The 27,348-nt window shown below is 54.4% G+C and overlaps 2 protein-coding genes across 3 annotated transcripts; one reads left to right on the top strand and one right to left on the bottom strand.

The window, feature by feature from the left end:
- Positions 1-15,314, top strand: XYLT2 (xylosyltransferase 2). The gene is made up of 11 exons (XM_032162740.2): positions 1-115; positions 7,779-8,271; positions 8,555-8,730; positions 9,001-9,203; positions 9,650-9,730; positions 9,930-10,146; positions 10,234-10,410; positions 10,660-10,922; positions 11,205-11,400; positions 12,367-12,700; positions 14,119-15,314. Exons 2-11 carry the CDS (start codon positions 8,235-8,237, stop codon positions 14,439-14,441), a joined length of 2,007 nt encoding a protein of 668 aa, XP_032018631.2. The 5' UTR covers positions 1-115; positions 7,779-8,234; the 3' UTR covers positions 14,442-15,314.
- A 6,714-nt stretch (positions 15,315-22,028) lies between these two features.
- Positions 22,029-27,346, bottom strand: MRPL27 (mitochondrial ribosomal protein L27). 2 transcript variants are annotated; one of them, XM_032163270.2, is made up of 4 exons: positions 27,266-27,346; positions 24,598-24,729; positions 24,175-24,242; positions 22,029-22,437 (listed from the first exon to the last, which is right to left on the bottom strand). In XM_032163270.2, the coding sequence occupies exons 1-4, from the start codon at positions 27,303-27,305 to the stop codon at positions 22,231-22,233; spliced, it is 447 nt and encodes a 148-aa protein (XP_032019161.1). In that variant the 5' UTR covers positions 27,306-27,346; the 3' UTR covers positions 22,029-22,230. The 2 variants fall into 2 exon arrangements, with proteins under 2 accessions (XP_032019161.1, XP_058301351.1); XM_058445368.1 differs by lacking the exon at positions 27,266-27,346 and adding an exon at positions 26,559-27,074.
- Between the last annotated feature and the right edge of the window lie 2 nt (positions 27,347-27,348).

The following is a 27,348-nucleotide window of genomic DNA, read 5'->3' as shown; positions in this document are numbered from 1 at the left end:
GCAGAAGCTGGTGCGGCGCTACAAGCTGGCGATTGCCACGGCGCTGGCCATCCTGCTGCTACAGGGCCTGGTGGTGTGGAGCTTCAGCGGCCTGGAGGAGGACGAGGCGGGCGAGGTGCTCCGACGGCCGGGCGGGTGGGCAGGCCGGGCGCGGGGGCGCGCGGGGTCCTGGCGGGGCTGCGGGCGGCCCCAGCCGGGGAAGTGGGGCAAGGGCCGCGTGCGTGCGTGCGGGGCGCCGGCGGTCGCCCAGAGCGGAGCATCCGGCCCCCGGCACTCCCTTCTCCTGCAGGCCTAGGGAACTGCGGGGGCAGTGCGTGACCTGGAGACCCGGGCCCTGGTGGATTGGGAGTCGGGCGGGAGGAGCAGGTCATGCTGGGGTGATCTCCGGCCAAGGGAGCGATGAAGGTCAGGCGCGGCGAGCGGGGTTGGGAGGCGGGGCTGGGCCCGAACCTGCTCGGAGGTGGGGAGCCCCAGGCCAAACTTTCTGAAGTTGGGAGGGGGCGGGGATATGCGCGCCATGGGCGGAGGAGTGGGGCCAAGGGACTCGGGGCGTCCTTCCCCAGCTGAGCCCGAGGGGCAGCGGCCGGTGAGGAAGGGGAGCTCGGGGGTGGAATTCAGGCCTGGGACAAAGTGTGTACCCGGGAACTGAAGGAACAGGGAGTGACCCCGAGGGAGAGAACTGGAGTCTTCCCGAGGTGTGGCTTTCTCAGCTGTGGGTTTGAAGAACTGGATGGGTCTCCGGAGGGCAGGGGCAGGAGGAACTGAGCTGGTGAGTTGGCCTTAGGACCTTAGGGAATTAGGGAGGGGGCCCTCTGGCTCTAAGGGAATGGGGACTGTAACAGAGCCCCAGCCGTAGAGCAGGGGCAACCAACAGCCGTCTCAGCCCCCAGGTCCCTGCCTCGAGGGTCTTTCTTCCTCTTCCCTGATGTGGTTTCAGCTGGATGCTCAGACACTTCAGCGGTGTGGTGAGGAAGGGTCCATTGGGTCTGGGTTCGTGCTGCGGAGATGGAGAGGACAGGCCACACCACAGCCCTAAGCTGTGGCCCGGAGGTCAGGGCCTCCCTGCCCCCAGCGCCCCTGTTCTGCTGCCTCCAGCGCTCCGGGTCAGAGACTCTGTCTGCTGTGTCCTCGGGCAAGCCCCGATACCTGCGACCCCTTACCGCATCTCGCCAGTCTGGAAGGCCTGGTGTGGAGACAGAAGAGCTGCCCTTGCCTTTTTTTGGGAGAACCCAGAGGGTGGGATGGTGACGGGGGCTGGAACAGAGTCACATGAGACCATAACTCCAAAAGGAGGTAAGGGCGGGGGCAGGGCTGGCTCCGTGACATCCTCGGGGATGTGGACCTATAAGTAGGATGAGCAAGTAGGAGAGTGTTTCAGGCCCAGCGTAAGAAGACTCTTTGGGCAGATGGGACATTCCAAGATGGAATGGGCTGCCAAGGCAGTTAGGGAGCCCTCTGACCCTGGAATATGTGACCACTCTGGGCTACTGCCCCCATCCCCCACCACCTCCTCCTCCAGCTTCCTGGATGAATGAATAGGGGAATCCTGGACTGGAATGTTTGAAAAAGCTTGTGCGGTCCAGGCACCCATTGCTGCTTGGACCCCCTCAGCTGCTCCCTCACCTGACTCTGGGTTGCCAGGCAGCATAACGGGGTGCATGGGAAGGTGAGTGCTGAAGCTGGACCGCCCACTTCACCACTCTCTTCCAGCTCTGACCCTGAGAAGACCACCAGCAAATCACTTTGCCTCCTCCCTTATCTTTACCAGTATCCCTCCTCAAGATGGGGATAATAATGGCACCTCCTGTGTTGGGTGATTATAAAGATTAAGTGAAAATGATGCCTGTGAAGCACTTGCAGGAGTTCCTGGCACATGCTCAGCTGTCAGTAAATAAATAACTCTTATTATCCCAGCACTGTGCATTGGGAATACGATTCATTCATTCATTCATTCATTCATTCCACAAATAGGTATGAAGTCCTACTTTGTACTAGATACTGTGCTAATACTGGGGATACAAAAATAAAATAGATGAGGTCTCTGCCCTCATGGACAGGTAATCTACAGAGAGAAACAGACAGTGAAAAGGAATTTAATAGAATTACAAAGGGGTTGGGTTAGATCAGGGGGTCAAGAAAGGCTTCTCACAGGAAGAGGTGGGCAGGAGAATTCAGGCAGAAGGCCTGAGGAGAATGGCCTTAGCTGGGCACCCTTGAGGAATGGACAGGAGAGTGTGGTGCTTTCCCTGGAAGATGGTTCCATCCTGTGCGGCTGAAAGGACCACAGCAAGGGGCAAGGGTTTTATTCTAAGTGCAGTGGGAGAGCACTGAAGGGGTTTAAGCAGCACAGGATTCAGTGTGCATTTAAGACGTGCGCTCTGCCCATCTATGGAGAGGCTGAGAGTGGATCCCAGGGATGGTCACTAACCTCCAGAGAGCCACTTGATAGTTTCCAAAGCTTCCACAAACAACATCTCACCACTTGTTTTAAATGCAGCCCGAGAAGTCAAAGGAGGTGGGGTATGGGGAGAGCATTTCTGTGTTCACCCTTTCTGTGACTCAGAGGAGGATTCTAAGGTGGAGCTACAGAGCCAGGAAGTGGCAGAGGATTTTAATTGCCTCCTTGGCGAGGAAGGAGCCTCTGAGGCCGGAATGTATCCCAGCTAGAAGTCAGAGGACCATTCCCCACCCTCAGCCATCAGAAGGGCTCCCAACCTCAGGGGCTGCTGGGGGCAGCCTGTGAGGGGCACAAGGCTGGGGCTGTGATGATGATGCTCCTTGGACATGCCTGGAAGGGATGTAGGTGGGTGCTGACTGCCCACCAGGGCCTCTCTGATCCCTCACTGCTGCCTCCTCATCCCCCAGCCTCGTCTGGGATTGTCATTCTCAGGGTCAGCCAGCTCCCACTGCTTGCTGGGACCAACATGCCCATCTCCTCCCACATCCTGGCCCCCACCACAGCCAACCTGGCCCCGTGCCTCATGCCCTACCCTCCTGAACAGCTACCTAACTCACTGATACTGGCTTCCACTTGGAGAGCCTACAGCTCTCTGCCATCTCTACCCACCTAAGCTTGGGAATATCTTTCTCTGCTTGCTCTGTGGCCAGGTCACATGTCACCAGGCTGATGCACACTCAGCTCAGTGGGGCTGCATTTACCTTTCCTAGGGATTCCCCAGCCTGTGGTGCCCTCCCCAGTGTGGGTAGAGAATAGGGTCTGCTGCCTCCTCTTGCAGGTATCTCTTCTCGGATGGGAATGGGCGCCCCCAGCTCCCACTGGCCACCTTTAAGAGATCAGAGGGCAACCGGGCACTGTGGCTCATGCCTATAATCTCAGCACTTTGGGAGGCCAAGGTGGGAGAAGCACTTGAGCCCAGGAGTTCGAGACCAGCTTAGATAACATAGCGAGACTGTATCTCTATTAAAATGAATAAAATAAAAAGATTGGAAGGCTGGCTGGGTGCTAGGCACAGAGGGCATGGATGTAGGGATAGGGCTCTGGCCTGAAGGTGGCTGTCAGCCTGACAGCATGAGGTTCCTGATGTGCCCAAAGTAGTAGTGGGTAGGGTGTGCAGGGGTTGGGGGAAGTCCTGGGGAGGTGAGGAGCACAGAGAACCCAACCCAGCCGAGTCCAAGACGTCCAGGATCTTGGGCCTCTCTTGACTTCACGTTTGACTATTTCCTCCTCCCATCTGGGTAATCATAATGATAAAGATGGCAGCATTGGGCCAGGTATGGTGGCTCACGCCTGTAATCCCAGCACTTTGGGAGGCTGAGGCGGGCAGATCACTTGAGGTCAGGAATTTGAGACCAACCAGCCTGGCCAATATGGTGAAGCCCGGTCTTTTTTTTTTTTTTTTTTTTTTTTTTTTGAGACGGAGTCTTGCTCTGTCACCCAGGCTGGAGTGCAGTGGCGCAATCTCGGCTCACTGCACGCTCCGCCTCCCGGGTTCACGCCATTCACCTGCCTCAGCCTCTCCGAGTAGCTGGGACTACAGGCGCCCGCCACCACGCCCGGCTAATTTTTTGTATTTTTTTAGTAGAGATGGGGTTTCACCGTGGTCTCGATCTCCTGACCTCGTGATCCGCCCGCCTCGGCCTCCCAAAGTGCTGGGATTACAAGCGTGAGCCACCGCGCCCGGCAGCCCGGTCTTTACTAAAAATACAAGAAGTTGTCGGGCATGGTGGCACATACCTGTAATCCCAGCTACTTGGGAGGCTGAGGCACGAGAATCACTTGAACCTGGGAGGCAAAGGTTGCAGTGAGCTGAGATCATGCTACTGCACTTCAGCCTGGGCAACAGAGTGAGACTCTGTCTATTAAAAAAAAAAAAAAAAAAAAAAGTAGCAGTACTTATTGAATGCTGTGCCTATGCCAAAAGCTTTGCATTCATTCATTCGTTCAACAAATACTAAGTCCAGGCACAGTGGCTCAGGCCTATAATCCCAGCACTTTGGGAGGCCGAGGATTGTGGATCACTTGAGGTCAGGATTTTGAGACCAGCCTGGCCAACATGGTGAAACCCTGTCTCTACTAAAAATACAAAAAATTAGCCAGGCATGGTGGTGCGCACCTGTAATCCCAGCTACGTGGGAGGCTGAGGCACAAGAATCGCTTGAACCCAGGAGGCAGAGGTTGGAGTGAGCCGAGATTGCACCACTGCACTCCAGCCTGAGCAATAGAGTGAGACTGTCTCAGAAAAACAAACACTTACTGAGTGTGTACTACAGCCAGACACTCTCCTAGGCGCTAGGACTATGTCAGTGAACAAAACAGCAAAAAAGCCCTGCCCTTGGGGAACTTACAATCTTCTGAGGAGAAAGACAAATTTAAAAAAACAGTATAAATAAATAGTAGGATGAGAGGAAATATTGTGCTATGGGAAAAAGCAGAGGAGGAGGGAGGGCTGGCACTGTAAATCCAGTGGTCAGGGTGGCCCTACTGAGAAGATGCCATCTGAACAAAGAATTGAAGGAGGCAAGGAGTGTGAGCCCCCAGTGGGGCTATCTGGGGGAGGGTGTGCCAGGCACAGGGGATAGTGGGTGCAAGGGTTGGAGCCAGGAGTGCCGGGGGGGGGGATGAGGGGATGCAGAGAAAGCCACTGTGGCTGCAGGAGAATGAGCATGACAAATTCCCAGATGAGGTCAGAGGCCTGGGTGGAGAAGGGGGCATCCAGACAGCTCATGGAGCCTCTGTAGGCTCCTGTAAGGGCCTTGGTTTTTATCCTAAGAGGGGAAGCCACTGGAGGTTTGGAGCAGGGGAGTGGTGAAATGGGATTTTAAGAGTTGTAACAGAAACACCAGCTGCTGTGATGAGAACAGAATTTAGGCGAACAAGAGTAGGAGCTGGAAGACCAGGGAATCCAGGCAGGGATAGTGAGGGAGGTATTGAGAAGGGATTTGATTCCAGATGTATTCTGAAGGTGGCCCCGATGGGATTTACTGATGGAGTGGATGTGGGGTATGAGGGAAAGAGAGTCAAAGATGACTCCTGGCTGGGCACGGTGGCTCACATCTGTAATCCCAGCACTTTGGGAGGCCAAGGCAGGTGGATCAGAAGGTCAGGAGTTCAAGACCAGCCTGGCCAACTTGGTGAAACCCCATCTCTATTAAAAATACAAAAATTAGCCAGGCGGGGTGGCATGTGCCTGTAGTCCCAGCTACTCGGGAGGCTGAGGCAGGAGAATCACTTGAACCCAGGAGGCAGAGGTTGCAGTGAACCAAGATTGCACCACTGCACTCCAGCCTGGGCAACAGAGCAAGACTATCTAAAAGAAAAAAAAAAATGATTCCCAAAAGTTTTTGGCCTGAGCATCCTGAAGGATGGAGATGTCATTAACTGAGATGGGGAAGATGAAGTAGGAGCAGGTTGGGGACGAAGAGCAGGAGGTACTTTTGGGCTTGTGGCCTTGAGAGGTCTATCGAGCTCCCACGTGAGATGTCAAGGGGGCTGGTAGTTAAATGCCTGAAGGTTCAAGCGAGCTATCCAGGCCAGAGAGATCAATCTGGGGGTGGGGATGGAGTTTAGAAACCCAGCGACTGAAGATCACTTAGGAAGTGAAGGTGCTAGGACAGGAAGGGCCCCCAGATGTGCCCTGGGAGACAAGGAAGCACCAAGAAGACCATAAGGAGTGGCAGTGAAGAGAGGAGAAAAGCCAGGTGGGTATCCTGGAAAGCAAATGCGGAGGGCACTTCAAGCAAGACAGAGTGGTCCATTAAGTCACGCTGCTGAAAGGCCAGGAAAGAAGAGGACTTAGTCCTGGAGAACTTGTGAGCATGGAGGGGAAGGCCCGTGGGAGAGGGTTTACAAGGCTGGGGACGGCTCTCCCTAGCTGCAGTGTCTCATGTTGTTGTTACTCCTCCTTACAGCTGAGGGAGCATGCTCAGAGAAGTTAGGGAACTGCTGGTGAGTTGGCAGAGCTAGGCCCAGAGCCCTGGAGACCCTAGAGTGTTCACATGGTGGCCCCTGTTCCTCCGTCCGTTCTACATCTCATCCACCAGACACCAGCTAGGTGTCCGTGTGTGCCAGCTGCTCTGCTGGGCCCTGGAGAGATGGAGCTGACATGTCTCTCATCAAGGAGTTCACTACTAGAGGAACATCCAGGGCCTTGGAGCCCAGCCCATTCCACTGCAGGGCAAATGGAATGGCTGCATGCCAGGGGCCTTGGAGCTGGATCTGAAAGGATGGATGGGATTTGGTCAGGCAGGGCAGGTAAGATGGGGGAACGGAGGAGGAGGTGGCTAGACATGCTGTTCAGTCACCACCAGGCCATCTAGGGAAGTGCCTGGATTTGAGGAGAGGCAGCAGGTACCAGAGCACTTAGAGCCAGGAAGCAGGGGCGCAGCAATGGTGGAGGCGCCCTGCTGCAGGGATCCCTTCAAGGGAGAACCTGCTGCACACGCAGCGAGGTGACAGCCTCCAGCTGCGAGCACCTTCAGGCCCTGCCTCAGCTTTCAAGCCAGGGACTGAGTGTGGAGTGGCTCAGGGCTCACCAGCTCCAGGCAGTACACGTGCTGGAGTTTTCCCAGGAGCTGGCCAGGACTTCCTTGAGGCTGTGCTGGAGGCGGACACTCTTCTTGCCCCTCTCCTTGCATGGCTGTCTCCTTTGCCGTCCAAAGCCTTTCCCTGCCGGCTCCTGCCCCATCATTCACAGGGGTACCTGCAGTGAATCTCATGCACTCTGACTCTGTCTTGATCTGCTTCCTAGAGGACCTAAGCAGGATTGGGGTCTCAGGCTTCAGCTCCATCATCCCCCATGGGTACTCCTCCTTCACTGTGAGGTGGCCTCAGTCTTCCCACATGGAAATGCTTTGGATTCATCTGGAAGTCAGAGTCTTCTGAAGACCACTGTCTCCTTCCAGCCCTCGGTGGGAGTGCTGGGTTTTAGGTGGACATTTGTACCCTTGGTGGGGTCTTTGCACCCTTCCTTTGGGACACACATGGATATTTATTTTAACATCTGCTGAAAAAGAAAGTGGTATCTGAGTCCAGAACAGAAAACCAAGCACAGTGCCATGTAATCTGAGAGCCAGTGGGGGACGCGGGTGTTGGTATGATGGAGGGAGGACCAGTGCTCCCTCAGTGGCTGGCCCGGGAGGCGCTCCCATGGTGGTGCTGATTGTGCGGAGTCCTTTACACCTTTAGGTGAAAAGCACTTCTTTGGGTAAAAGGTGGGCAGGAACATCTAGGTCTGAGGGTGCCCCCAACCAAGATGGAACTCAAGGAGCAGGAGGAGGTGAGGGGCTGCCCCAGTGATATGTCTGCATCTCTCTTACAGAAAGGAAGGCAGAGGAAGCCACGGCCACTGGAACCTGGCGAGGGTTCCAAGGACACAGACAGTTCAGCAGGGCGACGGGGCAGCGCAGGCAGAAGGCATGGGCGCTGGCGGGGCCGTGCTGAGAGCCCAGGAGTGCCCGTGGCCAAGGTGGTACGGGCAGTAACCAGCCGGCAGAGAGCCAGCCGGCGGGTCCCACCTGCCCCACCCCCAGAAGCCCCAGGCCGCCAGAACCTGAGTGGGGCAGCAGCTGGGGAGGCGCTGGTAGGGGCAGCCGGCTTCCCACCACACGGAGATACAGGGAGCGTGGAGGGTGCCCCCCAGCCCACGGACAACGGCTTCACCCCGAAGTGCGAGATCGTGGGCAAGGACGCGCTGTCTGCACTGGCCCGAGCCAGCACCAAGCAGTGCCAGCAGGAGATTGCCAATGTGGTGTGCCTGCACCAGGCTGGGAGCCTCATGCCCAAGGCTGTGCCCCGGCACTGTCAGCTGACTGGTGAGGGACAGGGGTGCTCCAGCCCTTCGCAGGCCGGGGCAGGGAGTGGCATGGCCCGGATCCTCACCCCTATCTCTCTGAGAAGAAAGAGCCAAGGGGATCCTACCTCCCTGCCTAAGTCTTCATCCAGTGTACTTACTAAGTGGCAGAGGCAGAGTGGGGACCCAGGAGCATGGGGCTCCAAGTCTAGGCTTCTTTGGAAGGCAGGCAGCTCCCTCTTCCCATCTTACCCCCACCCTGTGACCTAGGGTGGGCCTCGCCAACGCCTGTCCTCTGCTCTCAGGGAAGATGAGCCCTGGCATCCAGTGGGATGAGAGCCGAGCCCAGCAGCCCATGGATGGCCCCCCGGTGCGAATCGCCTACATGCTGGTGGTTCACGGCCGTGCCATCCGCCAGCTGAAGCGTCTCCTCAAGGCCGTCTATCACGAGCAGCACTTCTTTTACATCCATGTGGACAAGGTACTGTGGTGGGGAGAGGCCAAGGGGTCTGGGATGAGCAGAGAAGAAACAGAAGGTTGCAGACAGACAGGGTCTCTGACCTGGCCCAGGTAGCCTAGAGAGGGAAACTGAGGCCCTGAATGGGGGGTGGCAGCACGAGCCAGCTCAGCCGGTTAGGGGCTGGAGCCCTGCCCTGTGCTTTCCTTGTCTTGTGTCCCTTCACTCTGTCCTGGAGTGGGAGTGGGGACGGCAATAACACTGGGGGCTAGCTGAGTGTCTCCTCCCCACCAGCGTTCCAACTACCTGCACCGGGAGGTGGTGGAGCTGGCCCAGCGCTATGATAATGTGCGGGTGACACCCTGGCGCATGGTTACCATCTGGGGCGGAGCCAGCCTCCTGAGGATGTACCTGCGGAGCATGCGGGACCTGCTAGAGGTGCCTGGCTGGGCCTGGGACTTCTTCATCAACCTCAGTGCCACTGACTACCCAACCAGGTGTGGGGATGGGGCTCTGAGTCCTCTGGATGGGAGGGGACCCCTGTCTAGGCACCTGGGGTTGGAGGGCTTTGGTGGACCTTCTCTGCCCCATAGTGTAACTCTGGGATCCGCCCTGCTCAGACATGGGCCCCTGGGCCCCAGCCATGTTTTAGGGGAGGCGTTGGTGTAAGATGATCTGAGAATTGAGCATGATAGGAGGTGAGGAGGGGGAGGAGGAGCCAGAGGTCTGTACCTGGTGTGCTGGGTCAGACAGCAAAGGGCAGAGGAAGGATGGGGTGGTCTTCCTCAGGGGCCTCTGGTGCTCACCACCCCAGACATCAGCCAGGGGTAGGGCACATGGCCAGACAGCAATCAGGGAGAGAAGAAAAGCCAGACGGTCTGCTCTGGGCCAGTGACTGAGCAACTATCTCATGTGGCTGCCTGTCACCCCATTCCTTCACCAGGACCAATGAGGAGCTGGTGGCATTCCTATCCAAGAACCGGGACAAGAATTTCCTCAAGTCACATGGCCGGGACAACTCCAGGTGAGGGGGTGGGGAAGGAGGCCCTGGCCCCAGAGTCTTGTCCCAACCCCTCCCACACAGTTGGGCTCTGTGGCTTCAGCCCTGGGTTTCAAAGCCTCCACACCAGTCACAGGTTGAGGAGTGTTGGTTGCCAGGCAGATGAAAGAGCTTAGACCCCACCCTGCAGGATCCCCAGCCAAGGCCTCTCTGCTGCCTGCAGGTTCATCAAGAAACAGGGCCTGGACAGGCTCTTCCATGAGTGCGACTCACATATGTGGCGCCTGGGCGAGCGGCAGATCCCAGCAGGCATTGTGGTGGATGGCGGTTCTGACTGGTTCGTGCTGACACGCAGCTTTGTGGAGTATGTGGTGTACACAGATGACCCACTTGTGGCCCAGCTACGCCAGTTCTACACATACACACTGCTCCCAGCCGAGGTGGGTGGCCCAGCAGGCATGAAGGCCGGGGAGGGCGTGGGTTGGGCTGCCTGCAGCTCACCTTCCACCCTCCCTTGCTGCTTGCAGTCCTTCTTCCACACGGTGCTGGAGAACAGCCTGGCCTGTGAGACCCTCGTGGACAACAACCTGCGGGTCACCAACTGGAACCGCAAGCTGGGTTGCAAGTGCCAGTACAAGCACATCGTGGACTGGTGCGGCTGCTCCCCCAACGACTTCAAGCCACAGGACTTCCTCCGGCTGCAGGTGCTTGCCCAAGGCCCCAAGGCCCCTGACTAGGTCTTCTCCCCCGGCTTTTCACCAGGAGAATGGCAGGGTGGGCCAGTCAGAGAATCTGGGGGGCCGCGGCCTGCAGCAGCCCTCAGGGGTCTGGGGCTACAACAGCAGCAGGAAAAGCCGCAGGAGGCTGAGCTCTAGGCAGTGCCGAGGGGCCAGCCCCACCATGCCCTCTGGGGCTTCCAGAGCCCTTCACCCTCCTTGCCTCTCCCACTCCAGCAAGTCTCCAGACCCACCTTCTTCGCCCGGAAGTTTGAGTCGACTGTGAACCAGGAGGTGCTGGAAATCTTGGACTTCCACCTGTACGGCAGCTACCCCCCCAGCACGCCAGCCCTCAAGGCCTACTGGGAGAACACCTACGACGCGGCTGATGGCCCCAGTGGGCTCAGTGATGTCATGCTCACTGCTTACACGGCCTTCGCCCGCCTCAGCCTGCACCATGCCGCCACTGCTGCACCCCCAATGGGCACCCCACTCTGCAGGTGAGACCCCCTTCTGACATACAGCAGGCCCTCGGGGTGTGGTGCCCTAGGGGGAGGCCAACCAGAGAATGACGTCCCCTGCCCACAACAAGGCCCCAGTCTGAAGCAGGGAAAAATGCAAATACTGAAAAGACGGCTAGAGCCAGGCATGCAGGTGCTGTGGGGGTGAGATCTGGGGAAAGGAAGTGCCTGGGGTGGGACTCCCCAGAGCCCCCTCCCTGGGACTCCAGGCCAAGTCAGGTGTGCTGATGGCATCTCCCTTTCTCCCTGCTGGCACCTTAGGTTTGAGCCCAGGGGCTTGCCGTCCAGCGTGCACCTGTATTTCTATGACGACCATTTCCAGGGCTACCTGGTGACGCAGGTGGTGCAGCCCTCAGCCCAGGGGCCGGCAGAGACGCTTGAGATGTGGCTGATGCCCCAAGGGTCGCTGAAGCTGTTGGGGCGCAGTGACCAGGCCAGCCGGCTCCAGAGTCTGGAGGTGGGACAGGTTCCCCACTTGCTTTCTCCCAATCCCCACCCAGACTTGGGGTAATGGGACGAGAGGGACAGACACCAAGGGAGGGGTAAGGTTCTTTTTCACAGTCATGGCACCCATGGTGATGCCCCCATGCAGACATCCTGTGTCACCCCCAAGCCTGTGCACACTGAGGAGCACCTCCTGGTTGGGGTATGCAGAGGACATGCAGGGAGCAGGGAGGGAATTATCAGTTCCACTACAACACAAGCCCAATCTTCCAGACTACAGAGATTTCGCCTAGAGGGGCAGGGACATTCGAGTTGGGCCATGAAACTATGCTTCTGAGTGGCTCCTCATAGTCTCTCTTTTTTTTTTTTTTTTTTTTTTCCTTTTTGAGACAGTCTCACTCTAACAGTGGTGCAATCTCGGCTCACTGTAACCTCTGCCTCCCAGGTTCAAGCGATTCTCCTACCTCAGCCTCCCACGTAGCTGGGACTACAGGTGCGTGCCACCACGCCCAGCTAATTTTATTTTGTATTTTTAGTAGAGACGGGGTTTCACCATGTTGACCAGGATGGTCTCGATCTCCTGACCTCGTGATCCACCCGCCTTGGCCTCCCAGAGTGCTGGGAATACAGGTGCGAGCCACCGCGCCTGGCCCCTCCTCATAGTCTCTTTCTTAGAGGCTTTGGCTTCATGTGGGAATGGTCTCTGGACAGGACTTTGAACCTCATCCCTGCCGTATTGTCCCCAATAAGGGGGACTGACCTCCACTGCCTAGCAGTCAGAATGGAAGCCTAGAATGAACCTCAGAGCTGGGAGAGATATTAAAGATCTCCTAGTCTGACCCCTTCATTTTGTAGATGGGGAAACTGAGACCCAGAAAGAGACAGTGACTGGCCTGAGATTACACAGTGAGAGGCAGCTTCAGAGGAGGGAGAAGGACCTTTCCCCCACACTCCTGCCCAGCTGCCTCTCTCTCTACAGGTTGGCACTGATTGGGACCCCAAAGAGCGTCTTTTCCGGAACTTTGGGGGGTTATTGGGGCCGCTGGACGAGCCTGTGGCCGTGCAGCGCTGGGCCCGGGGCCCCAACCTCACAGCCACAGTGGTCTGGATCGACCCAACCTATGTGGTGGCCACATCTTATGACATCACAGTAGATACGGAGACTGAGGTTACGCAATACAAGCCCCCGCTGAGCCGGCCCCTGCGGCCAGGGCCCTGGACTGTTCGACTCCTTCAGTTCTGGGAACCGCTGGGTGAGACCCGCTTCCTTGTGCTGCCCTTGACCTTCAACCGCAAACTACCTCTCAGGAAAGGTAAGCATGCAGTTCTCAAATGAGGCCCAGAAGCTAGGCAGAATAGGACTCGCCAGAGAGGTGACCCCAAGAAGCCAACCATCAGAGCTGACTCCCATCCCTAGAGTCAGGGAAGCATGGAAGGGCTGGGGCCTTCATCTTCTTTCCTGTAGCATGCAGGGTCCTGCACTGCAGTGTGGTGGAAAGGGGAGCTTTACAGTCATGCACACTTGGTTGGGAACATAACTGACGAGTTCATTGGCCTTTTGTCCTTGGAAGTTACTGGGCCTTCCTGGGCCTCAGTCTTAGCACGTGAAGCTGGAATACTACACCTATCAGGGACCTCCTGGTACATGCAACACAAATCCACTCAACCTAGCTTGAGTTAAAAAGGGGAGAAGACTGGAAGAATGCAGAGGTCTCCTTCACAAAGCTAGGAAATGTCTCAGGCCTCACTGTGAACCAGAGGTGCTTTCTCCATCTCTCTGGGGCCACCTTGTTCCTCATCCTGTCCTGTCTCTATGCATTGGCCTCAGGCTCTGGCTCCCCATCCGTGGCCTCTCAGTGCAACAGACACTGACCAGGGACTTTTAGTCCCCAGGTTCCACGTTCTTGGGACAGCAAATCTGATTGGCTATCCCAGTCCACTGTCTGGCCAGGTAGGCAGGGTCATGTGGCTCTCTGCCCACTTGGCTGAGGCTAAGGGAGCAGGCTCTGAACAGAAACACAGGCTGGGCAAATTTCCTGCAAGGGAGGGCCTAGTATAAGTAACTCCCCCCGGGAGCTCTGAGGGATGAGCCTCTGGAGGGAAAGTGGCCGGTATGCAGGAGGTGATCAACTGGTAGGTGTTTCCTTCCCCCACCACATCCTATCACAAGAAGGTGGTTAAGAGGTGGGGTACCCTAGAGGAGGAGGGGGTGCTGGTGGGGCTGCAGCAGATCCAGGGCAGGCAAGCTGTGTCCCCCGCACACCTAGACCTCCCAGTCAAGGGAAGAATGGCAACAATGCACAGCAGGTAGGGACAGGGGCTGCGCCTCAAGGACAAAGAGGAGGTGCTCTAAGCCAAGGAGACAAAGCTGGCCATTGTCTGTGCATGAAGGGCTGAAGTGCCCGAGTACAGGCTTCTGAGGGCTCCAGGAGCCACCGATGATGGTCAAGAAAGGGTGTGGGACACAAACCAGACTGTTCCCTTCTTTTCTAAAGTGCCTTGAACCCACTGCTTTACTGCATCCTAAAGTTGGGAATCTAGGGCTTACTGCCTTGATTTTATAAAACTCCGTTTTATAGGCACAGAAGTCCCTTGGATTAGCCCACTCAGCAAGCTGTGACTCAGAAGTAGGGCTGTGACAGGAACTGGGGTACCCAGACCCAACTCCTGGGTCTGGCCTCCACAGAGTCTGTTGCGGGGGGTGTGCTTACTGCCTGCTCTGCACCCACAGATGATGCCAGCTGGCTGCATGCAGGGCCACCCCACAATGAGTACATGGAGCAGAGTTTCCGGGGCCTGAGTAGCATCCTGAACCTGCCTCAGCCAGAGCTCGCGGAGGAGGCTGCCCAGCGGCACACACAGCTCACAGGCCCTGCGCTCGAGGCCTGGACAGACAGGGAACTGAGCAGCTTCTGGTCCGTGGCCGGACTGTGTGCCATAGGCCCCTCTCCCTGCCCCTCCCTGGAGCCCTGCAGACTGACCAGCTGGAGCTCTCTGTCTCCCGACCCTAAATCAGAGCTGGGGCCTGTCAAAGCAGACGGGCGACTCAGGTAGCAGGGCCCCAGCCAGTACCCGTGGAGGACCCAGGGAATTGCACCTTACAGACAATGGAGGGGTGTCCCCTCCCACAGGCAAGAACCAGAGGCCCAGGCTGCACACCCATTTCAGCCATCAAGAACCCACACAGATGGCAGGGAAGGTGGACACAGTATGAACTACTGCTGATGTCTCTGTTGGGGATCAGAGCGCTGGCAGGAACGTGAGAAGGGCGCCAGCAGCATTCCACACCCAGCTCTTCCTCGCCTTCCTCTCTAGTTTGAATTTTTGTTTTTAATTTAAAAAGGAAAATGGGTGGTTGGGAGAGAAACTATAACAGAAGATGTGCAATAGGGCTCAGAGCAGCCCCAGGAAGTGGGCCGTGTCTGTGGGGAGCAGGGGCTTGCTGAGCCCACCTGCTATTGTTCTGGATGAGGCTGGGCCTGCCTGGCTCTCCAGGGCCTCATCCCCCATCCTGGGCCTGTGGTGCTCGTGGCTGAGGCTCCACAGGGCTGCAAGTGCCCTGCCAGGCTCTAAGGCCCGAAGAACAGGTGATATTGGGGGCACTGCAGAGCTGGGCTCTAGCAGGACAGTTCTTTTGTAGCCAGGGGACCCTAGAAGTGGGGTGGGACTGGCTCCAGGGCTTTCCAGCATACCCTGCCCCTGGATGGGAAAGGCAGGGTCAGGGCCCACTGAGATCCATGCAGAGTTTCCAGGTGTGCACTGGAAGTGAGGTCACACGAACAGCATGGGAAGAAGACTCTGTCAAGACTCAGAAGAACCTGGAGTAATTGTGCCTGAAGCTCAGCGTGAAGTCTGAAATATGCAACAGAAGAAATATATCTCTATCTGTCTACTCTGGGCTCTGTGTTTTTCCTCCTGGGTGTCAGGAAGCCATCACCAGTCATTGGGCCTTCTCCAGAAGTCTCAGCTGGTACTTTGGTAGCCTTGAGAAGGTAAAGATCTCATTCCTCCAGATTAAGAACAGTTTAGAATCCACCCAAAAGGGACTCAAGAACCCATCTAGCCTGGGTGCAGGGGTTCACGCCTGTAATCCCAACACTGGGAGACTGAGGCAGGAAGATTGCCTCAGCCCAGGAGTTTGGGACCTGCCTGGGAAACATAGTGAGACCTCATCTCTACAAAAAAAATTTTTCTAATTAGCCAGGCGTGGTGGCACGCATCTGTAGTCCCAGCTACCCAGGAGGCTGAAGCAGGAGGCTGAAGCTGCAGTGAGCCAAAATTGCACCACTGCACTCCAGCCTGGGTGACAGAGTGAGACTCTGTCTCAAAAAACAAACATCTAATCCAGCTCCTTTTTCTGAGGGGTAAACAGGCCCAGAGAGGCTCGAAGACTTCTTCTTTGCCACCCAGCAGGCCAGGGGACCAGCAGGACCTGAGCTTAGTTTGAGAGCCTTGACCCAGCACTCCCACCCCCACCACCAGGCCAGGCTGCAGCAGATGCTGGCTTCTCTATCCTTGGCCTTAGCAGGGCCCATCTTAGAAGCCTGGCCCTGCCACATGGGGCACCTTCAACAGAGGCAATCCCAGCCATGGCCTGGTCGTTATGATTGGAGCTTTTTCTTTTAGGGGCAGGAGCAGCAGCAGCCTAGGTACCTGGTCACAGTCCTAGGACTCATGTTGAAAAGGGTTGTCCATCCTCCCTCCCTTTCCCAAGCCTATTCTCCCCCTCCCACTCTCCTACCATTGTCAGCCAGAGCTCGGTATCAGTCCTTCACAGCTTGCTTAATGTGGGAGCAAGGGTGAAGGTTTCTAGACCTCTAAAGTCACCCCATCAGCCAGCCACACTGAGCTCAGCTTGGGGAACAAATTCCTGCCCAGGCTGCCACATGTCAAGTTCTCCTAGTTGCCAGGAGGGGGCACTCCTGACAACCAATCGATAACAGCACTGGGGTTTTTGTCAGCTGCCATGGTGCTGACCATGCCTGCAGTACCTCAATCCTTACAACTCTTGGAGGGAGGCATTTTTATTATCGTCATTTAGCAGATCAGGAAACTGAGGCTTAGAGCTGTGAAATGATGAGCCCAAAGTCACAGCTAACTATTAGATGGTGGCAACAGCCTTCAGAAAGAGGCAGGAAGCCTCCAGAGCCACTCAGTCAACTACACTCTCGTGCTCGCTTAAGAGCCTGGCTGGGCAGGTAAGTAGGAAGGAGCTAATGGCAAGAATTCGAAGGAAAGGGTGCTTAGGTTCAGAGGCTAAGATAATTCGTTTTTTCTGGCTCCTGTTTTAGTGAACATCTGAAGCTGTACCCTGGTTCTCCAGAATGTTGTGGGTTTTGTTTCCCAATGTCAACTCTCAGTTCAATAAAGAGGAAAAATTAACAACTAGGTTCAGCATATTAGGCACAGGCAGTAAATATTAGAACACTTAGACTCTGCTGCCCAAGAGCTCACAAACTAGCCTGTGGATTTAACCTGGGCTATGGCTGTGCTGTGTTAGGCTAGCACAACGGTTTTCAAAGTAGTAGTAGTAGTATTTTTAGAGACAGGGTCTGGCTCTGTTGTTCAGGCACGATCACGATCATAGCTCACTGCAGCCTTGACCTCCTGAGCTCAAGTGATCCTCCTGAGTAGCTAGGGTCACAGACGTGCACCATCATGCCTGGCATTCATTCATTCATTCATTTATTGATTGATTGATTGATTGATTGGTAGAACGGGTCTCTCCATGTTGCCCAGGCTGGCCTCAAACTCCTGGCCTCAAGCAGTCCTCCCGCTCCAACCTCCCAAAGTGTTGGGATGACAGGCATCAGCCACTACTCCTGGCCTCAAAGTACTATTAAAAAAAAAAAAAAAAAAAACTTAGGTAGGACATGGACTCGCTGCATCCCTGTCCTTCTCCACCACCATATTAGGTCAGGTCGTAGTTCCCCATTATTGTCACCTGCTGTAAACATTTTGAGTTTACATTCTTCAACTCAAGTGAGTCGTGATCTTGACAGAGGATTCTGATTTAACGGTCTGAGGTGGCAACCCACAATGGTATGCTTTTAAAGCTCCTCAGGCCTTTCTAACAAGCAGGCAGGCAGAACTAGGGAAGCATAACCCCACCCCTGCTACTGTGGCAGGCCTGTCTTGGCCCCACTGAATTGGAAGCACTGCAGGACCCAGGACCTGGCTCCAGGACTCCTCCTGACAGGTTCAGAGGACAGGTTTGGGGGTGGAGGCGCTCCTCTCCCATTCTCTCCCCTGTTCAGGTCACTGAGGTGAGTGAGAGCCCAGCTTTGCTGCCTGAGTTTCTGGCAGACAGTGTTCTCTACCCCCCACCTTTCTGTAGGTTTAGCTCAGCCTGGAGTCTTGGGTTTTTTGAGGTTTCTTTGAAATCCACTCCTGGCTAGGCCACTGGGGTCAAAATCAGGATTTGGGCCAAGCAGGACACAGAGTGGGGGTAGGGAGCGGGCGAAGGCAGGCTGGGTCCCCAGAGCTGCACAATAACTGCTTTGGAGGGAGGAGGAGAGCCTGGGCAGAGAGGCTTTTGTATTTCATGGCCTGGCGTACCCAGTTCCCAGGGCAACCATGGACACCATGGTTCTGTCAGAGGTGGAAGCCAAGACCAGAAGACAGCCAATTAACATCCAGAGCCCAGTTATCTGAGCCAATGGGAAGTGGAGGTGGGCAGTGGGGCTGGGAGGGATCTGGGACTGAGAAGTGCAGAGATCTGGGCGAGTTGGGTCCCACTGGCTGTCAGGTTCCGCAGAAGCAGGGCCTGTTCCCCGCAAGCCCTGCTCTGAAGGTTGTAGCGGGACCCTCATAGCTGCCAGGCCTGCAGAGGCAGGAGAGGCTGAGAGCCTGGAAAGCTGCTTACAGATGCCCCTGCTCTGAATGAAGCTGTTCCTCTGGGCCAGGGTTCCCAGGGAGGGGTGTGGCACCTCGGGGAGTGTCAGCCCTGCGGCCCTGCTGGCTGCACTCAAGGCTGATGCCCTTTCTTGGCATCCCCTGCCACTGCTTCTCCGTGTGCAGACATCACCATGGACAACAGCCTCCTGGCCATAGTTGTGGCCACCGGTGAGTACCTACCGCCATTCTGTGTCCCAGGGGTGGGGCAGAGGCACCCTTGGCCCCTCACCGTAGGCAAAGCCCAGATTCTTCATCTATAGGGTCACCTCAAGCAACAGCCCTCCCCAACCAAGACTTGAGAAGTATGCTGCACACGGCTGGTCTTTGATCCCTCTCGTCCCTTCCCTGTGCCAGGTCCTATGATGCCACAATCTTTGGTAACAAGAGGGGCTGGGCACTAGGGGCTGTTGAGCTGGGCTCTTGGGTCCTTTCCTGCCCCCTCATATCCAGTTTCTCAGGGTATCTGCTCCATCCCCTCCTTTTGTGTCTCTGTAAAATCTCCCTTACATACATCACCCCCTGGGCTGCAGGCAGGGAAAAGACAGGACTACTCTACTCCCCCTCACAAATCTCTGCCCCAGGGACTTGATGCTGTAGCAAAAAGGGAGCTGCCTGCACCTCAGTTTGCCTTGCTTGTCAAGCTGGTATCAGTCCCAGGCAGGTCATTCCTACACCAGCTTCTGGAGTGAATTCCAATCTGGTGAGGAGATGGGCCTGCACGCGTGCTGGGTCCAGGCTGCCCCCTGATAGTGCCTCTGGGGGGAGGGCAGCCTCATCCACGGTGTTCATCATGGCCATCCTGCTGCTGCTGCTGCTGCTGCACCAGCGCGACCCCCAGTGCTGCCAGGTCCTCTGTGCCTGCCACTTCTTCCGGAGTCCCAGCCAATATGTAAGCACCCCGACCCACCAACCCCTTGCCTTCATGCCCCCAACCCTCGACCCAAATCCTGACAAAAGGGCACCTGTGCTCTGGCCAAGGAGAAACAATTGTTCAGTGTGGAAAGGAAAGGGCCTTTGGAATCTTTCTCTGCAGCATCCAGCCTGGGTTCCCTCTGAGTCAGGGGAGCAGTGTGGAAAGGGTTAATAACACTAGCCCCCTCCCTGACCATTGTTAAACATAACTCAGTGCAAGGAGCTGCTCAGTGAAGACAAGGTCTTTTTCCAGCTCCCAAGGGAAAGTGCAGAGCCCCGACTTCTGGGGAAGGGGGTAAGTGGCAACTACAGCACTGTCAGTCCTCTCCCCAGGGACAGTGTGCCATATGGCATCCTGTATAGAAAGGAAACAAAATCTGAGCTGCAGCCCCCCAGTCTCTGACACCATCCCCCAACACTGGGCACCAGACAGGATGGAGGGGTAGGGACAGGAGGTGGTTTTCTCTGACTCTCCCACCAAAGGTCATCAGACCTGGCTACCAGACGGTGACAGAATGAGCTACTGGCCAGAAAGGGGTGGGTTCTCTTTACACCCTAGTGCATTTCAGAAATGCTGAGGGTCTGAGCTTTGTGCCTTGGCCCAGGTGGAGAGGATTAAAGGGATGGAGAAAGGGGCATGGAGGGAAATAAAGGGTTTGGAATCTGCTGTCTTGCACACTGACCCTGAGCTTCACCTTGAGTTGTGCTTCATGATCCCAGGGCTGCCCGCCTCCCTACTTCAGCACCATGGGATGCCACACCGAGGTCCAGCCAGTGGAAAGGAGCCGAGAGTCCCAGGGGATACAAGTGAGGCTCCCTGGGCCTGCCACCTGGGATGGGGGAAGAAGTGTGTGCTGGGGTTCTGAAGCCAGGCAAGGGACCTAGCGTGGTTAAGGGGACTAAAAAGAATGCAGGGGAGGGGAAGGATGGGATGAAGACTGGAGAGGCTTCTTGGAGGACAGAGAGGAGTGCAATACCCCTGAACTTAGGCTTGCTCTGGGGAAGAGGACCCAGACGGAAGCTGGATAACACTGGTGCATGCCTCCCTGGCTCCCTTGGCTTTTCTTGGTCACAGGGCCACTCCCAGGGGGGTGAGGTATTCTGTGTGGGGCTGCCCAGGAGCCACCAGCTGCCCCTGTGGCAGCCAGCTCGCCTACCCAGCTATGGGAGTGTTCGAAAGAAGGACCGGCAGCAGCAGATTCACCAGCTGATTGCACAGCGCTTCGGGATCCGGGCCTGCAGAGAGGTGAATGTCCAGCCTTCTCAGCCCTGGGTGCCCTGGGTAACCGAGCTTTTCACATATTGCATTTTAACACACAACACCCAATTAGAGGCCCTGGAGTCAGGAAAAGGACCACTAGTGGAGAACTCAAGGATATGACTGGAGGCCCCAGTTCACCTCTTTGTGTAGATGGTGCAGACCCCAGTCCAAGGAGGCCTAACCAGAGGGGTTTCCATGGAGCCAATATCTCCAGGGGAGATGCAGAAAGCAACAGTCCAAAAAAGGGTGTTGCATATATGGGAGGAGGGCAAGAAAGTGGCTAATGCCTTTGCTCTCCCATCTCTCCAGCTGCCACCAAGCTATGAGGAAGCCATAAGGTCACTGCCTCCACCACCGGCCAGCTGTGGCTCTACTCAGTCATCCCAGGAAGCAGCCACCTGCCCTGCTCAGGGGAACACCACAGTGTAGGAGGGAGCAACCACCTCTGTCCTGCCCCTCCCCTTTCTCCAGGCGATTGGAAAGGAGAGCACTGAGCCTGTGGAGACAGCCCCCATCAATCTCCCCTGCCTAAAGACTACCCCAGCTGGGCCTTGGTACCTGATGCCCCACACAGGGTGCCAAAGTAAACCCCACAAACCCCAGGTCACCTCTGCCAAGGACCTGCAGGAGGTGAGGAATCTAGGGTCATGTCCTGGGAAAACAAGATGACATGTTCAAGGCAGAACTCCAGAACTGGGAGGCTTCTCTGACCTCAATCCCTGGAGTGCCTGCCTTCAGGGCAGAGTAGAGTCCCTGAAAGGAAGCCACTGGACCCAACAGGCCCCTCTCTGGGGCTGTAGCCAACACCACCTACCTCCAACAGCCAGGAATGACCATCCAAAATGAGATTTTCTTCCCGGCCCCTCCACTCAAAGCCAAGCCTCTAAAGGTCCTGGCTGGGATGACAATAGAGTGGCCTGACCCCAGCCCACTCTAAGCCCTCACCGAGTATTCCTGAAGCCAGATTCTTTGCTACTGTTTATCGTTTGAGATAAATCAAGAACGAGAAGAGAATGTGGGATCGGTGTGCCTAGCTCTTCAGGTGAGCAGGAAGAAGCCATTTGTTACCTACTCTGCCCTACCACTGGAAAGACCTCGGTAGTCCAGGGCAGATGGGGCCTGACTGAGCCTCTCAGAAGCATCTCCTGTCATCCCACAAGCTCTCTCTCTGCCCTAGACCTGGAGAGGCAGGGAAGAGGCTTTCCTGTGGCCATCTCTGGGGCTGCAGCCCTAGCTCCCTTTGCATGTGGCTACAGGAGAAGAACATGACTGTGTTGCTTCCTTTACTGGTTGCCCCCACCCCTCCTCCCAGGGCCCAGCCCCTGGCCTTTTCTGGGATCTAAGAGGGGAAGCAGCAATGACACCCTCAAGCACAAGCTCCCCTCCTCCCGCTCTGGAGGACAGTGCCAAAGCAAGTCCCTCCTACAAAGTCCCACCTTCTCATTTCCTCACTCAGATATGTTCTTTCCTGCTTTGAGGCTCCCCCTTGGTGTGCGCTAGAGAACCTGGGTAAGGACCAACAGATCACTAGGCAGTTCCATCCAGGTGTGTCCCTAAATAGCATGCGTTCATGATGCTGGCTCACTTTATTTTTGGCCCCAGGTCAGGTCTCTCAAAGGGTTTCCCAGCAGTCACTTCAGAGTCTCCTGCAGAGTCACCATCAAGCAGACCTCTTCCTCGGGAGGCCATGTCGCCACCCCAACCCTTGACTTCTGGTATCACCATCTCCTGTCACCTGGACTCCAGTCTCCGTCCGATGGCCTCAACAGGACATCAAAGCATAGCTACCAGTTTGAAGGTGCCCTCAGGCTTGGCAGGAACCACGTGGACAAAAGTCTTGTAGAGCACAGCACCCTTGGGCAGCCTGGTGATCAGATCCACAGCCTCCGTGTTTCTGGGATGAGGCACGTAGACCTCCTTAGTGTAGCGGACTATCCCCTCTTCCAGGGCATACAGACATTTATTCTTCCCAAGACCCACCTGCAACACACAGACCTGGTCAGCTGGTCAGCGAGGTGGTCCATCCCAGAATTTTGGGACAGACTTCTCACACAGAGCCAGGCCCTGGGGCCGAAGGGGGGATCAGAGAGCTCCATCTCAGGTTCCCTTTCCCACTGGCTGGCACATCCAAACCTTCTGCTTCTTTATTGACTCATAACAAATTAGGGAAAAGAAAGCTCCAACAGCCAACATGGGCCACTGCTCAGTCCCAGGGGCTGTTACCTGGAGCCATGTCTATGCAGCTGGTCAGAAGCCACACTGGACAAATCCCAAAACCCAAGAAGATGCCCTAAATCTTCACTTAGACTTAAACAACACTAGAACTGTCATATTAAAACACTAGTTTGATGCAAATTTTCATTTAGATAGTGATCTATAAAGTTTAGGCTCTATGGAAAATATAGACCAAAGCTATATGGATAATGCATATGCTAATAAAACAATCATAGTACTGCATTAGCTAATACCCATGTAAGCCCTTTAATACACATTAAGTCATTTAATCCTCACCTAGTGAAAGAGGTATTATTTCCAACGCCATTTTTCAGATGTGAAATATGAAGCAGAGAGGTTAAACCGTGTTGTATATACAGTTTTTAACCATATTTTTTAGCTTTTTCTTTTAGAACTTCAGGCTGGGTGTGTGGCAAATTTTACCCAGGTAGTCCAGCATTATTCTCTGTCTCTCTGATTAAAAGAATGGGCTCTGGAGCCAGGATGCCTGGTTCAAATACCAGAACTGCTACTTACTCCTGTGTGGTCTTAGGCAAGTTACTTCACTGTGCCTCTATTTTTTCATCTGTCAAATGGGGATAATATTAACTACTTTACAGGGTCATTTTGAGGATTAATGGTCAACAATCATAAAGGGCTTAGAATACTGCCTAGCTCAAAATGTGTTAGCTTTGATTGTTGTTGTCGATATAGCTACACATCTAATGTCTTAAGTTCTAAAAGCTACTACATATATAAACAATTCACATACAAATTAGCATCTTTGAAATAAATACAGGTTACTATCAACCTTTTTGTACCTACTAAAATTATCAAAAAAGGGGTGGGGGAGGGGAAACTGTTTACAAAGGGAACTAATATTTAAAATAATGTGAAGAGTACAGTATCGGTCTGTCTCTGTAACAAAGAACTGTCCTACCCTATAAAAATGATGCCAACTTGCTGAAACTGAAATCCCCACCTGATATGAACCTAATTTCTGGCACACTGAATTCTATTTCATTAAATTCAAGCTATCTTTCAACCATTTGCAAGTAAGTTTATGCAAAGGAAGAAATCTTAGACATAATGAAAAACTAATAAATTGAAATTAGTTTCCCAAGACTAAAATAATATTTTCAATCACCAGGTATCTTATCCTCCAAGAACTGAGGGTTAGAAAGGAGAACCAAGAATACCAGGCCAATGCAACACCAAGGCAAATCATAGTGATCTGGGAGTTAGGCAGACCTGGTGCAAATCCCAGCAGTCACTTGCTCCTTCCACCCCCTCTAGGTCTCTGGCATTTCACCTGTAAAATGGCATTTCACCTTACTCACAGGGATGTGGTAAGGAAGAAATGAGATCGTGTAAGCATGGGAATCAGCACAATGCTTGCCATTTGGTAAGCACTCAATACATGCAACTGTTATTACCATGCTTAGGGGCAAGAAGAGGTCATCCTAGAAAAGGAAAAAAGGGGACAGCAACGGAACAACTCACATGGGCACCTGGGTGCCAGCGGAAATGGCGCTGTGTTGCAATGATGTTCCCAGCATGAACATAGTGACCTAGAAGAGAAGTCCACAGTGACTGCGGCAGCATAGCAAACTACCAAGAAAACATGATGGCCCAAATGCTGCACACCAACCTCCAAGCCTGCCCCTGGCCAAAAACAACTCCCACACAGTCCAACACAAGCAGCGCAGGATCTGCCACCCAGCAGCTCTTGTCTCTAATTGCATGGTTATGGCTCACACCCACCCATTCGATGACCCTTCCTCAGGTCTTATCTGTTCCTTTAAACTGGGGCCAATTATGATGGTGAGGAAGAACAGGGCCAGGCACACGCAGGGTTCTTCTGCTCTCCTAAGGAACACGAGGACAGGGTGCAGCTAGGAAGGGGAAGCCAAGGGACATCCTCACCTTCCATTTTCTTAATGCCTTGGCGCCTGCCTGATGACTTTCCACCGAGGTTTTTGGAGCTACCACCCGACTTCTTGGATGCATATCTGACAGCAAGAGCTGTAGCCGGAGTGGGGCTTAGCAAGGATGTAACTGCAGAGAAAACAGAAACATTGTTCAGACAGACAGGCTCAAACTATTTCTGCCTCAATGGGCCACATGCTGAAAGGTGAGAGGCAGTGGGGAGATGAGAAAGATGTGTCAGGGGAGCAGAAGTGCCACTGAGTGTATTAGTTCTCAGGGAACACCTATAAGTCCTTGGCTTTCTCCTTTTTGGGGGAGGGGGCAGGGGAGCAGTGAAACACAAATGGAAAAAAATAAACATCATGTGTTCTGGGTCCTGACACATTCAGTCTAAATGTGCTGAGGAGAAATGGACACCACAGAGCTGCCTGCTTCAGAGGCTCACTCACCCTCATGCACCACAGAGGGGCCAGAACAGACTTGGGGAGCCCAGCACATCCAGAAAGGCTTGTGTTTCAGGCTCACCCACGACTTTCTTTTTTTTTTTTTTAAGATGGAGTTTCGCTCTTGTTGCCCAAGCTGGAGTGCAATGGCATAGTCCTGGCTCCCTGCAACCTCCACCTCCCAGGTTCAAGCGATTCTCCTGCCTCACCCTCCCAAGTAGCTGGGATTACAGGTGTGCACCACCACACCCAGCTAATTTTTTGTATTTTTAGTAGAAACGGGGTTTCACCATGTTAGCCAGGCTGGTCTCAAACTCCTGACCTCAGGTGATCCCAAAGTGTTGGGATTACAGGCCTCACCCATGACTTTCTCAGCTATCCACTCATCCACTGCTTACCAAATACTAGTCAACCAAAAGGATGGCTGGCCTAAAGGTGGTCCCACAGGGTCCTGGCCATTTTAGAAGGCTGGGCCCTTTCTTCTCAAAGCACATCAAGCAGAGGTCCAACCATGACCCACACACTGCCCTTGTTAATCTGACCTCTCTCCATACTCATTCCAAAGTGCTCAATAGCATTCATTTGAAGAAGTAAAATGAACTAAAATTCATACTAAGATGGTAGTCCCTTGCTGTATGACAAGGCTAGGGGTGCAATTCCTTGCCTGCAGGTCTCCAGACACAGCCATGATTTAAGATCCATGCCAGTGTCCTTAGAGAAGCCTTGTGGGTCTCTGGAGCCTATAAATTCAGAGTTCCTGAAGCCTGGGTTTCTGCCATTTCCATGACACCAGAGACTAGCTGGGGCAAAGGACCAGAGATAAGGACTCAGAAAGACAACATGTTAAAACATGCCCAGTGCCAGGATCTACCTACCTTTAAACATCTATTCATTCATTTACATACTTACTAAGCTCAGGAGCTGGGCTTTCACTTTACTTACATTATCTCACTCACAAATCTTTGCTCTTCACCCTACTCCCCATCCTCCTCCTCAAAGTAAATGGTGCCACCATTCATCCAGTTGCTTAGGCAGAAACCAGAGTTATTGCGGATTCCTTCTCTTTACTGACCTCACATATTCAGTTCACCAGCAAGCTCTGTGGATGCTAACTCCAAAACAGATCTCAAATTCATCCGTTTTCCTCCAAGTTCACTGCCACCACAAACATATTGGCTAAATCATCTCTCCTCAGGGCTATTACGGCTTTCCATTTGATTTCCTCATTTCCACTCCTATCCCCTTTAAATTTACGTAAGAGCAATAGTTTGCTTCTCAAAATGTAAAACTGGCTCAAGTCACTCTCCTGTCCCTCACTCTACACAGGGCTAGGTCTCCTGTCATTCTTTTTTTTTGGGGGGGGAGGGGATAGGGCCCCATTCTGTCACCCAGGCTGGAGTGCAGTGGTACGAACATAGCTCACTGCAGCCACGACCTCCCGAGCTCAGGTGATCCTCCCACCTCAGCCTTCTGAGTATCTGAGACCACAAGCAAGCGCCACCACACCCAGCTAATTTTTGTATTTTTTGTAGAGATGGGGTTTTGCCATGTTGCGCAGTTGGTCTTGAACTCCTGGGCTCAAGCGATCAGCCCGCCTCGGCCTCCCAAAGTGTTGGGACTACAGGCGTGAGCCATCACGTCCCGCCTCCTGTCATTCTTTAGGTCTTAAATGTTATCTCCTCAGAAGCCTTCCTTCACCGTCCAATCTAAAAAAAGACACACACACAGACACACATTTTCTTTCTTCACAGCACTTGCCAGTCTACAACTATCTTATGTGTTCATTTATTGGCTTATGCACCAGAGAGAACCGTTCGGGGGCTAGAAGCCACGTCTTCACGTTGTCTGCTGATTTTCCGAACGCCTACCGCAGTGTCTAGCACAAAGTAAGACCTCAATCTGCTGAATGAATAGATTAATTTTTTTAGCCCCAACGTGCCAGTGTTACTAATACTTCTACAGAGAAAGGATCCACCCAAACCCCCAACCGCCAAGGAACCCGTCTGTGCTGCTGAGGCAGGAGAAAGACAAGTGCTCTTCAAACGCCCCCACCCAGGATGTGTCACGTGACCAGCGACAGCGCCCCTCAAACCTGGAGTACCCCACACACTTCCCCTCCATCCAAGGTCCTCCGCGGGGATCAGTGTCACTTCCTTCCCTCCCTGCTGGAGCTCCACTCTGCCTCCTCGCCTCGCCCCGCTCTGACTACTGCGTCCCATTACCGGCTGTCCGGGTCCTCAGCGCCAGCACCATCAACGCCATGCTTGCGTTCACTCACTTCCGGTCTCGAAAAGTTTCTACTTCC

The sequence above is a fragment of the Hylobates moloch genome, unplaced genomic scaffold (genome assembly GCF_009828535.3).
Source record: "Hylobates moloch isolate HMO894 unplaced genomic scaffold, HMol_V3 SCAFFOLD_10, whole genome shotgun sequence".
NCBI classification, from domain to species: domain Eukaryota; kingdom Metazoa; phylum Chordata; class Mammalia; order Primates; family Hylobatidae; genus Hylobates; species Hylobates moloch.
This window is presented reverse-complemented; position numbering and strand designations above follow the sequence as displayed.